The 13,285-nt window shown below is 41.1% G+C and overlaps 1 protein-coding gene across 3 annotated transcripts in view; it reads right to left on the bottom strand.

Moving 5' to 3' along the window:
- Positions 1 to 1,866: 1,866 nt before the first annotated feature.
- The window catches only part of RAP1B (RAP1B, member of RAS oncogene family), a 52,453-nt gene continuing 41,034 nt past the window's right edge, over positions 1,867 to 13,285 (bottom strand). For all 3 annotated transcript variants that reach the window (XM_075209495.1, XM_075209496.1, XM_075209497.1), the window contains exons 5-8: positions 11,136 to 11,276; positions 6,593 to 6,736; positions 5,705 to 5,820; positions 1,867 to 3,886 (exon numbers count right to left, since the gene is read on the bottom strand). In XM_075209495.1, coding sequence (XP_075065596.1) covers positions 5,734 to 5,820; positions 6,593 to 6,736; positions 11,136 to 11,276 — 372 coding nt within the window. In that variant the 3' untranslated portion in view covers positions 1,867 to 3,886; positions 5,705 to 5,733. The remainder of the gene's footprint in view (positions 3,887 to 5,704; positions 5,821 to 6,592; positions 6,737 to 11,135; positions 11,277 to 13,285) is intronic.

Raw genomic sequence — 13,285 nt, 5'->3', positions numbered from 1 at the left:
CCGGTCTCAAGGCACTGAAATAATAGTCCTGACTGTGTAACAGCCTGATAGGTATTACAATCGTTTCTAAATATTACAATTAGAATTCAACGATACCAGTAGAGGAGCAGCGTGCAGCACGATGATCTCCGTGTTCCAACAATGAAAGATGGCTGCTTCCGCGCCAGGAAGTAGGGAGGCCGTCCTTCCTAGAGACCAACCAAAAAATGGCTACCTCCATGAATCACGTGCGTCACCCAAACCATATATGGCAGATTTGAGAGTCCCCACGCGAGAGTGACTGCCCAGGCTGCGTGTATTCTATAAATCAACGGTATCGTCTCCTGAGTGCGATCGTTGTTTCCGTTCCCCCGCTGCTCATATCTAGGGGTAGGGGCAGGGAAATACTGCCGGCATGTAGAGCGGATGGGTGGGCGGGGAGGAGAGGCTGATACAGCTTCACTCCCGTGCGCCTTAAAATAATGGGGCGGCAATCTTCTAAACAGCCGATCAAATAATTATCTGCCTCTTGTACTGGTGGTGGCAGAACTGCAAGAAAATATGGCCCTTCAGCTCGTTTCTAGGGGAGACTGCCGACAGAGGTGCCAGGGAAGGGAGACTGCCGATAGAGGTTCCAGGGAAGGGAGACTAGGCTGCTTCTTACCTGCGCCGGGACCCAGAGTGAACAGAGCTGCAGTCCTATTCACTCCTCTGGGTCTTGAGATAGAGTCCCGCGCTGCACCTGAATAGGGAATAAAATAAAAACAAAGAACCTATAACTAATACAAGTATAGGCAAGGAGCCTATACCGAAGTGACCTATCTCTTAGGCACTTAAAAAAGAAACCTGAGGTATCTACAGAAGAGGAGCGGCATAGTAACGGAGAAGAGTGAAGATCAAAGAAGTTGATAAGTGCCTAAACTATTAGTCCCACTACTATATCCCAATGTCTCACTAGATTGTTTTATTGCTAAAAAAAAAAACCAAAAAAACTGATCAAACATCATGTAAAGAGAAACTTTGTGTTATGCCTCTATAAATATATTAACTAAAAGATATTACATATAAATATATACATATAAAAAAAAACCAAAAACACACCTCAGAAGTGCTCTGCTCTACTCAATCTTGCACTGAGACATGCATTTGACCTGCTTCAGTACTTTTATTGACGAGTATACACACAGGTAGATTCTGCTGCTCAACCAAAGCGTCAGTGATATGACATGTGGGTAGCCAATTCTCATAAGAGGCAGCTGTTTGGTGGTTGGGACGGATTACTTCTAGCCTCACCTAGACCCCATTTGCATACCTACCAACTTTTGCATTTGGAAAATTGGAACAACAGAATGAAGTGGGCATGGTCATGTGTCACATTGCATTGTCAGCTCTTCTCTTAAAAACATGGCTTCAGTGGCAGGTCTGCGTGGCACCTGTTTACTGCTGCTTTGCAGAGCAACCGTAAATGGGACATACCTCACAACCTTCCGTCCCGCAAGACAAAGCTGTCCTGATGGGGATTGTGTGAAGGACCTTCAAATCGGGACTATCCCACCTAAATCGAGACAGTTGGGATGTATGGGTTATAGCAGTTGGAGAATGATTGCGTAACAGGATGACAGTAGACATCATCTTCAACCACTTTTACTGCCATGTCCGAATACCACTGATTTAGAAAGAATCATTATGCAGCAAAATCAGTTGCGATATGGCAGCATATGGCTTGCTTAAGAATCTTGTTTAATTTTAGAGTAAACTTATCCACCTATGTCCGGTTATAAGATCCAAGTGTTCATTGGAGTTTCATACAAGAATCATACAGAAATTGTACTCTGATATTTACACACACAGCATTAATCACTTTGATGAAACATGAATAACCGCACATTAATTCCAAAGACTTTTTATTTTGGTAAATAAGAGACTCTTTGCTTATAACAGACACTACAGATTTAGACATATGTTGTGGCTAGATATAGACGGAACTAGTAAACAGAATTGAAGTAGACACGCCACAGCCTTTCAGTTAGAGATCATGACAAATTTGCATACAAGAAAGTACAGTATTTTATTTTTTGTCTGTGTATAAGCAGAGTTCAGATGTCAATTTGCAGGGGCAGGGGGGATCTGTAAGCAGGGAAAAAGGAGAATTGGGTAAGAGGTTGCCACTGTGGCATTGCAAATAAAAGTCACATGAAGACTAGGATGAAATAAGAGTCTATCCTCAATCCACTGTATTATTTAGTTTGCTGCCTGGACAAAATACACAGGAGGAAAATTAAGTGATAATTGACCTTTAATGCATAATGTGAACAAAAACACCTGCAATTCAAGAAATCATTACGTGTTTTTCACCTATTTGTGATGGTTGCCAAGAAGCGCCCTGTTTGTCATACTGCTACATGTCTCTTTCAGAACAATGAATAACTCTGGCATCCATGAAATGCCAATACAGAATTCTGCAGCACTGATTGCAGTACTGAAGGGCCCTATATGATGTGCCTGCTATTTGGCACAGAAGAGGAGTAGGCTGCAATGTGTATGAGGTGCACTTAAGTGACGGCAGATTTCATAACAAATGTTAATATATTGCCCACAGCACTAAACTGGCAGATAACTATAACGCGAGCCCTTGCATGGGAATCCAAATTTAACGAACTGATGTTAAACTATACAAAATTGCACCACTTTATTTAAGGCTTTTTAGTTCATATTTGGCCACCTCAAAGAAGTTGTAGCATTAAGTTGGTCAATTGAATTACTGTGTTGGATATATACACAATTTTTACACCCAAACGTTAATGCATACGAAGCAACAAGGCATTGATAAATAAAAATCAGCAAAAAAGTCAATTACTGCTATGTAGGCCTGGTGACCAATAACACAGGATTTAAAATTACGTCCCACATTCACATCCACTGGACTCTTCCACCATTTAACAACGCAACCAAAACAATACACATGTGAAAACCACCGACAGGGAAAATGTACTAAATCTGTATATTTGGTATTGCAAATACACATATGCATGAGCAAGCAAGGGAAAGGACACAGTCTGACAGTGAGAATCTACAGCTGCAGAAGCCTGAAAATGATTTACAAAATATGAATAAATCATTATAAAAGAACTCTTAAAATATACACTTCTTGTTGTAGACCCCCACTGTATACACATCTATAAACAATATTCCCTATGTAAACAAAGAGTGGGGAAATGGAACCACTTGGTTAATAAAAGAAAAGGAACTCAGGACTGTCCCTCCAAAGAGATATTAAAGGCAGAATGTTCAACAAACAGACTACGAGAATTACATTTAATGTAACGACTCCTTTGCTTCCAGAAGAGGTGCAATACAGTCTCCACAGGATTCCCTAAAAATGAGTGAAGGAAAAGGAAGGAAAAATCATAGTTGTGAGAAGCACTTTGTAAAACACAATAGATGCTGCTCTTGTATTTCTTTAAAGGAAGGAAAAAAATAGTTACAAGAAGCTACAAATACCAAAGATGCAAGATCATCAGGAGTAGTCTATAGAGGAGCTCTTTGGACTTTCTTGTTTAGTAAGCTAAAATAGTGGTGCTTTTCATTGTACACTCCGATAGAAAGGAAGGGCTTGTGAAAGAATACAGTACACGTTTTTTGGACGTGTGAAAACATTGCTGGGTGAACAATATCTGTTAGCAGTAATACTGGATGTGGGCTCTGTTCCCAGTTGCATACATGAAGAACATTTCGAAGCAGGCGTCTTTCTCATGACTTTAGGAGGGGATCTGATGGTGTACAATCTGAGCTTGCAACTTCCATCCATATTGTGTAAAAGGGTACCACCACAGGAAAGTCCATTGGAGTTTTTGACAGGGTAATTTGAGTTGGAATGCTGGCACTGTTTGACAACAGTTCTTCAGACCTGTAACAAGTAAACACAAATGAGTATTACCTGTGGGCATACAATGTGTGATGCCCGAGTCTTTGGAGATCTTTAACAGGTTTGTAATGCAGATTTCTTATTATTGACCATCCACTCATCTGTCGCACAGACTATTGCAATTCACATAAACAGACTCTCACTCATACAATCTATTTTGCACGCAGCAGGCAGACTGATCCCTCCCTCTCCCTCCAGACACTTATCACATAAAATATTCTATCAATATCTCCAAATCAGACATTTTTATCGTTCCCCACCTCTCCCATTGGACCAATGCTCACCTCTAGAATCTGTCGTAATTCTCCCAATACTAGGGGCCTAATATCTACTCTGTATCAACTGATTAACAACTTTAACCTACCAGATAAAGAACCCGATGAAAAGGCTTGGGAGCAGGATATGGGCGAAACCCTGACTCCCAAAGGAGTGGTCAAAAATTAAATCTAATTTAGCTATGACATCGATTTCAGTTAGAAATAAAGGAAAATTCCCTCAAACTCTACTATAAATGGTATTTAGTCCCCTCTCGTCTATACTATACACTATATTTCGTAATTGCACAGATCGATGTTGGAGAGGATGTGGGTTATGCGGTACCCTGCTGACTGTTTGGTGGAGTTGTCCAAAAATACAACCCTATTGGTAACAAATCCATACGCTTATTGAATCTATTAGTCAGGTTATAATGCCTGGCTGCCCGTTATATTCTCTTCTTCCTTGATGGTTGCCCGGCACCATCCGGTCTATACAAAAGCTTATCAAACAAATCTTGAATGTGGCTAAATGTTTATTAGCTGCGTACCCCCGACCCCCAACCCCCACACACAATATCTGCCATAAATAAAATTTGGTCAGTTTATCGGATGGAAAACATATCAGCTATTCTTAATGATACTTCCCCCTCCAGATATACATGACTTACATACTCCTCTGCACTCCTGAATATTACTGTATTTCAGTTTCAATACTACTTTAAGATCACAAATAAACCTCCCACATCTCCCCCTTCCCTCTTCAGCCTGTTTGTTTACCCTTAAAGTACATTTCCCTGTTGTCATAACATGCCTGCCTGCTTACAACAAATCTGAGCCTTCTTCAATGTTCATGCTCTTATTGTCAATGCCTTCTATTAATAACATGTATTGTTTGGTAGTTATTATATATGTTGACTTGTAAGAATCTATTAACTATTTTTTTCAGAAAAAAAAAAGAAAAGAATGCAGTCCTAACAAGGAGGCAAAATACTGTGGTACCCGCTTTAACATTTGAGGAAAAGATAGTGGATAAGTAAAACCAACAGACACATACGTAAGAGGAGCCAAGTTGCAAAATTCTGCATTAATCAAGTTTTGTGGCGGGTTAGGTCATGGCACAGAGGTGCAAAGTTCCAGTGATACAATCTTCGTATTCCACTTTTAGTTCGCCATTTAGCGCTGTATTTGTAAACTTGCAATTTCCAGCACTTGCAGTCTGTGAATAGAGCTTTGACGACAATTGGCAATTCATTCTACTCTGTGCTGTGGTTGTACCAATAAGGCCATATCTGGTCTGTGAAATGTGTGCAATTTTTCTGACAAATGTGGACAAGGCAAATATTGTGCAGAACATTTTTAAAAGTATCCATTCCTCTCTATAGTAACAGTATTAATGTAAAAATATTTTGTCATAAAAAAAAAAAGCATTTAATGAAACAAAGTTAACAGGTTGGTTATAAAGGCATAACTACCATAATGTATCTGGTCAAGAAAAAGAGAAATGCTTTCCATTAATATAGAAGAGGACAACAAAGTGAGTTACCTGGCTCAGAGCTATAGCACATCTGTGTATTAAAGAAGCTGACATGTTGACTTTTTGCGTGCCTTGCCCGGTACAGGAGTTTTTCTGTTAATTTGTCGCACAAGATCATAAAAAATCTGTAAATACAGACAAAGGTTAGATTCTTACAAAAGTTAAAGAGACTACTACTCAGATCACAAAAAGAAAAAAAAAAAAAAAAAAAAAAAAAAAGATAGTCATCATACTGGTAGGAGTACAATGGACTTGGCTATAAGGTACTAACTAGGAAAGCTACTAGGAGAGCTCCAAATTCAGGAATGTGGTGTGCAGAACTAAATTCAGACAAAAGAGGCCCTTTACCCTATTGCGAACTAAGCTGAACAGGAGTAGCTGGATCCCAAGATTAAAGTGTACCATGTGTTCTAAAAAAAGAGAACTACAAGAGTACTAAGAGAAAAACAAAAAATCCTAAATATGGAAGCAACGCTCAGTTTTTTTGGCTAGGCTCAGATCTAAAGGTACAATTTGGTATGAAATTTGGTGTTAAGGGTTAGAAGACTTTTACAGTGGGTTACATTTAAGAATGTTATTTTTTTTTTCACTAGTTTGACTAATAGTGGGCTCCTCTGTCTTGATGAGCTCAGGGTAAATGGCATTTTTAGAACTATATTAAAATTGCCCAGAGACTGAATAATAGTAAAAAATTAAAAAAAAAAAAAAGTCAAAGACCCATAAAAAGACAAAGGTCAGTAGCTGTAGTGGTTTGTGGCTGTGGACCAAAATATACAAAACATCCTAGCATAACACTACTGCTATTTTTTCCTGTTTAAATTAACATGTCTTAAGTGCTAGAAATGTCTTCTGATGTTATCTAATTTTCACACCTGTAAAGATACAGTTAAACTTTACCTCATTGACATTAATCTTGGACTTGGCAGAAGACTCCAGGAATGCACAGTTGTTCCACTGTCTTGCTAGGTTCTGCCCCTGTTCTTTGCCCACAACCCTTTCATCTTCCAAGTCACACTTGTTCCCAACCAAAATCATTGGCACCTAAATATAAGAACTTGGTTAAAAAATTTACATCCGATATGTTTACAGAATGTTTTAACAGCAAGTATTAGTGTTAAGACAATATTTTTTCTTGATAGGCCAAGAAATGCATGTGAAATAGCATTTCTAGCAGAGATAAAAATAAATAAACTAAGCTAGCCTTAATAGACCCAAAAGAATCAATTTTGGAACTAAAAATTCCTACACATTTTATTAGCTAAATAAACGCTCTATGGGATATATTCAATTACAATTTGCGGCCGCACGTATAAAGCGTCATTAAGGTAGCGCAATATCTCGGATTTCTGTGTGCACCCCATATGCACAAAGTTGTGGTACCAGGACCCGTGCCACCGTGCGTAATCGCATCCGCAAATCATAATTGAATATGCCCCTATGAGTTTGACTCATGTTACCTCATATGGTTTTCTGCACACGTGCCCCCCCCCCCCCCTTAAATCTTTTCCCTGACCTTGGTGGATTCAAATTTAACGGCATAAATAACTTTACATGCTGGGGGTATAGACAACACTGGTGTGAAAAATTATGCTGCGGTTGGGACTGTATGTATGCACTGAAAAAAATAAAAAAATAGGATTCCCTTCAGCTGCAAGTTTAGATGCACTGATAAGACTTGCCCTTTAACCCCAATATAACATGAACATGAAAGAACAATTATAACAATAAGCATGTATTTAAAAGTTCCCATACAGTGAGGCATTAAAGTGCACTAGTTACCTACACATAGCCAATCAATATTCATGAAAACGCAATCGGCCACTTCACTAGCAACCTGTGCCTCAAATATCGATCATGATCACAAAGAGCCGCATTTAGCAGAGATCAAGGCGTTTGTGCAAGAGCTATGTGTGGCGATATGTAGATATAACAATACTGGGAAATTAAAACCACTTTAACAAGAACACCACTCTGTACATTCACTGCACATACCAGGAGGATGTGGTGACTATTTCATTACACTGGTTTTGCTAGGGCGGTTATAAATGGTTTGAGTTAAAGTGTAAGACTTGAAACAGTGATTCTGTGTGCGTTAATCAGAAAAGAACACCAACTTTGCTCAAATTAATTTACATTTAAAACACATTTCATTATTTGAATACAGCAATATTGGAATATATGCCAGAAAAGCTTAAAAATAATTCTGGTATACAAAATTCTTAGGAGCTTCGCTGTAGAAAATGGAGGTTGAAGATAATTTCAAAAGCAGTTCCTCCCACACAAGAGATTAGATGCATGTCATCTACATTTGTACAATGTGGAGGGCAGTAAAGAAATCAGACCAACCATTTGTTTGTCAAGTAGGACTCAAGCCGCAGTCCTAGCTATATAAGATAGATGAATTGTAAGAGACTACATGACATGACCTCATTCATTTTCTTCTTCTACAATTAACACTATTTCAAAAGATGATGGTCAGGATTAGCGTTGCTGCCTATGCGGACATTTCATCTGAAGAGGAAAAGTGTAGCTTTCCAAAGCGAATAGGTGTAATGCCACCCTCTAAAATAATGCAGATATGCACTTATACATTGTTGTATATTCTCAAATCAATTAAGATGAACTTACATCTGACTTCTCCAACTCTCCCTTTCCACTCTCCAATCACCATCTACTCTCCTGAATCTGTCCCTTTCCCCTGCTTCCCCTCTCCCTAAAACTACCCTCACTAGGCGCAATCTTGATGCTGTTGACCCTTCTTCCCTTTCCTCCTCTTGAAACGCTTCTATCCCCTCTTCCCTCCCTGGTCTGCCCTGACCAAGCCACCACCCTCTATAACCACTCTCTCGCCCCTGCCACTTCTGTCCGCCGCCTTATTCCCCAACCCCGGCACTCCAACTTCACCCGCTTCCTCCAGAAGTGCCACATTCACCTCTCTCCTCACCCCTACCCCTCCTCCTATCCCACTCTCCCTCTCCGCTACTGATTTTGCCTCCTTTTTCTCCTCCAAAATTAAGACCATCCATCTTGATATCTCCTCCTCCCTTTCCTCTCTTGCCCCCCTCTCCGCTCCTCCCTCTCCCCCCCTGTCCCACCCTGGTGCTCCTTCCGCCCTACTTCGGGCGATGAAGTCCACTCCCTCATTCTTTCCTCTCCCCCGTCTACCTGCCACCTGGATCCCATCCCCTCTCCCCTTCTTCGCTCTCTCTCCCCCACTGTCTGTGACTACTTAGCTCACCTCTTCAACTAGTCTCTCACCACTGGCACTGTCCCCTCCTCCTTCAAACATGCCCTTATCTCTCCTATTCTCAAAACACCTAGGGCTAGATTTACTAAGCTGCGGGTTTGAAAAAGTGGGGATGTTGCCTATAGCAACCAATCAGATTCTAGCTTTCATTTATTTAGTGCTTTCTACAAAATGACAGTTAGAATCTGATTGCTATAGGCAACATCCCCACTTTTTCAAACCCGCAGCTTAGTAAATCTAGCCCCTAATCTTGATCCCACCTCACTCGCCAATTACCGTCCCATTTCTCTTCTCCCCTTCGCCTCCAAACTCCTCGAGCGAATTGTTTACAATCGCCTCACTCGTCACCTCTGACTATACCCTCCTTGACCCCCTCCACTCTACTGAAACCGCACTGACCAGTGTAACTAATGATCCCCTCTCTGCTAAATCCAAGGGTCACTTCTCCCTGCTCATCCTCCTGGACCTATCTGCAGCCTTTGATACCGTAGACCACCCCCTCCTCTTGCAGACCCTTCACTCTCTTGGCCTCTCTGGTTCTGTCCTTACTTGGTTCACCTCTTACCTCACCAACCGCTCTTTTTCTGTATCCATTTCCGGTTCATCCTCCCCCCCCCCCCTCCCTCTGCCCTCCCAGTAGGAGTCCCTCAGGGCTCTATTCTTGGCCCTCTACTCTTCTCACTCTACACTTCCTCCCTCGGTGCTCTCATCACCTCATTCGGCCTTCAGTATCACCTATACGCCGATTATATTCAACTTTACATCTCTTCCCCTGATCTTTCTCCCCCCCCCCTCCCCCTCCTCTCGTGTATCTGACTGCCCTCTCTGCCATCTCCTCTTGGATGTCCTCACATTTTCTCAAAATTAACATTGCTAAAACCAAACTCATTGTTTTCTCTCCGTCTAAATCCTCATCCCATCTGGATCTCTCCATTACTGTTAAAAACTCCACCATCTCCTCTGTTCCCCAACTCCGCTGCCTGGGCGTCACCCTTGACTCCTCCCTCTTTTGTTTCCCACAATCAATCCCTTGCCCAATCCTGTCGCTTCCAACTTCGTAATATCGCCCGCATCCGGCCCTTCCTTTCTCATGAAGCAACCAAAACCATTGTCCATGCGCTTATTATCTCCCGGCTGGACTACTGCAACCTTCTCCTCACTGGCCTCCCCCCGCTTCGTTCTATACTCAATGCAGCTGCGAGGCTCATCTTCCTTTCCCGCCGCTCCTATTCTGTCTCACCTCTCTGCCTTGCCCTTCACTGGCTCCCCTTCCCCTACCGTATCCTTTTCTAACTTCTTACCCTCACCTACAAGGCCCTCTCCCACTCTACTGCCCCCTATATCTCCAATCGCCTCTCCATCCACACTCCCGCCCGGTCCCTGCGTTCGGCCAATGACCGTCGCCTCTCGTCCACTCTGATCACCTCATCCCACTCCAGAATTCAAGACTTCTCCCAAGCTGCCACCCTGCATTGGAATGACCCCCCCACGCTCCATCCGTTTGTCCCCTAACCTGTGCTCCTTCAAACGGGCACTCAAAACCCATCTCTTCCTTAAAGCCTACGACATATTCCACCTAACCCTCTCTCCATGCTCGATCTCATCTCCTGGCTCCTCCTCTGTAGAGGTGTGCGCTTGCTCCCCTCCTCCGACTCCCTTTGTGCCGGCTGTGTTTCCCCTCCCTTTAGGATGTAAGCTCTTATGAGCAGGGCCCTTCTCCCTCCTGTCTCTCTACCTTCTCTTCTGCTTCAACTCCATTATATTTGCTTTGCCTGGAGTCTCTGAAGTCTTGGTATTACTCGTTTATTGTTCTGTACCTGTTATTGCCTGTACTGTCCATTGTTTGTACTGTGTTCGGCGCTGCGGAAACCTTGTGGCGCCTTATAAATAATTAACAACAACTGTACAGCAGGCATGTATTTTTTTCACATGTATCCAAGTCGGGCTGGTACTCTTCACACAAACAGTGTGACGAGCACGGTGGCAGTAATCTGCAATGTGCACTAGCAGATCTATAACGCAAACCAGGAAAATTTTAAAGTTTGAAAATGAAAAAAGGTTTATCTTTGGAGGGTGTGGCAGTATTTATATCTCCATCTCCTCTCTGTCATTAGATTTTACAGTTAAGGACAGCAAATGTATGGAGCATTTCGTTCCTAATCTCTCAACAGTACTGTCAAACAAACTGCTTACATCATCAGTGTCTTTGACTCGGAGGATCTGTTCTCTGAGGTCCTGTAAATCATTAAATGTAGACTGTGCAGTTATGGAGTACACTAATGCAAAGCCTTGTCCATTTTTCATATAAAGATCCCGCATGGCTGTGAACTGTTCCTGTAGCAAACAAAAGGGAACAAAACATGGGTTATATTTGAAGATGTGATATATTGGAACATATTGTGGATTGTATTGCAGTCTAGATTCACTTATTTTCCAACCTGTTACATGGTCAATTCAAATTGCTTTTCCAAAACTGGACGTTTTTCCACATTCACCTAAGATGTGAACAGTCCCATACGGCAAAAAAAAAAAAAAAAAGAAAAAAAAAAAAAGTGTTGTTGATCATTCCTACACTCCCTCTCACCAGGCCAATGTAGCATACCACTGGGCCTGTGTGAGCTGGTTTGTCTGCTCGTGCAAGCGCACTAGGTTAAAGAAAAAATAACTTGTTTTATTAAAGGATTTTTCTGGTGAGGACCTCCAGCTATCTCCATCCTGAGAGGACGTTGGCAATAGAACAGCAGCATGTACTGCCGCTGTCCATATTAAATGGATTTCAACAAGCTTCAGCAGACAGACAATAAGCGATCACTAGCAGGGAAGGCTTCATAAATAAGGAGAATCCCTAAAACTGGGGGGGGGGGGGGGGGGGGGGGAAACAAAAACCCTATATGTATTCAGCTGGATTTAGTGACTTTCCCAATTCGATAAATAGGTGCCCAAGAGTGTTAGTTGGTCCTCTGCAACTTATTTACTGCATAGTTTTTGAGTTATTTTCTTGTTCTCCTGGGGGACATTTTTTAAAAAACTAGTGCAAATGAAAAAGCTTTACTCTACTAATCAACTAATTAGATTCTACTTTAATTTCTCTGGTGCAATTCACAAAATCAAGGCAAACATCACATTGTTTGCTATGGGCAACACCATCATTTCCTTTGCACTACTCCTCAAATGTCATACTATATAATAACAGGTGTGTGTATGATGTGGATTGCAAATATTCATCAGTATGTCAAATGGTGCAACAGGCTGTGATTGTTTCACTAAAAAAAAAACCCCAAAAAAAACCAAACACACTTTTCCATGTCATTTAAAATGAAGTGATTTACCTTAAATCCAACTGAATTGTTACACAACAGCTATTTTCTTTCCAATCAACCAGCATGTCAAAGACTGCAGTTTATACTTTTGGTTAGACAATATTCAATACAATAAGTTGTGACAGTTCTTTGAGAAGACTGTGTTGATATCAAAACATTGTGACAGCTTCACTGCAACTAAAACAAAGCCCAGAGTGCCTTGGAATCCCCCTTAAATATTTTAGAAATGCTTTTCACCTTCAAAATGACTAATTTACTGGCTTGTACATAATGTCCTACAACCATTATTAAAGACATTGCTTTATGATTAGCCCTTTCTGTGCTTTTAAGCCACGCATTTAATAGTCATAGAATAATCTACTTTTTGCGATGGATAGGACATCTGTGTCAAAGCAATTGTATCCAAAGCACAGCTTAGCTATGCTATGTCGCAGAACAGTTGACATAAACGGTCCAATTATATATAACTAGAGAACTGAAAAGTTTCGTTATTCCACAAGTCTCACTATACCACCAGTTTTGCACTGTGTTCTAAGAGGTTTTAGAAAAAGAGGGTAGCATATATACAGTAAATATCACGGGAGGATATATGTATGTTGTTGAATTGTAATCATCTGAAAATGGAAGACACGGAGAAAAAATTTATTGGACTTGACAGATGCAAATATCAATGTGTCTTACTGGATGAACTATAACATACCCTACAATGTGCAAGAAAATATAAGCAAATTATACTCTATTTTCTTCAAAATACTCCATGGCAGCCCTTACTGTTTATCCTTTATTCAGCTGAGTAGAGGCTAAAAAACAGTTGATAGCCCCCAGAAAGTATATAATGCAACTCATCCTGCCATAGTTTGCTTTTCCAAAACTTCAAAAGATGTCTCTGAAAAAGAACATAATCATCTGCAAAATGGGAGGGAGTATTAGGGATGCTGTGGCTGTATCACTTATAAATAACTTATCGTATACATGTATTTAAATTAATAGCGCAGTGCGCCAGTTTATACAATTACAGATGTA

The sequence above is a fragment of the Mixophyes fleayi genome, chromosome 4 (assembly GCF_038048845.1).
Source record: "Mixophyes fleayi isolate aMixFle1 chromosome 4, aMixFle1.hap1, whole genome shotgun sequence".
NCBI classification, from domain to species: Eukaryota; Metazoa; Chordata; class Amphibia; order Anura; family Limnodynastidae; genus Mixophyes; species Mixophyes fleayi.
The sequence above is the reverse complement of the archived record's forward strand: the minus strand, read 5'-3'. Positions and strand labels throughout refer to the sequence as shown.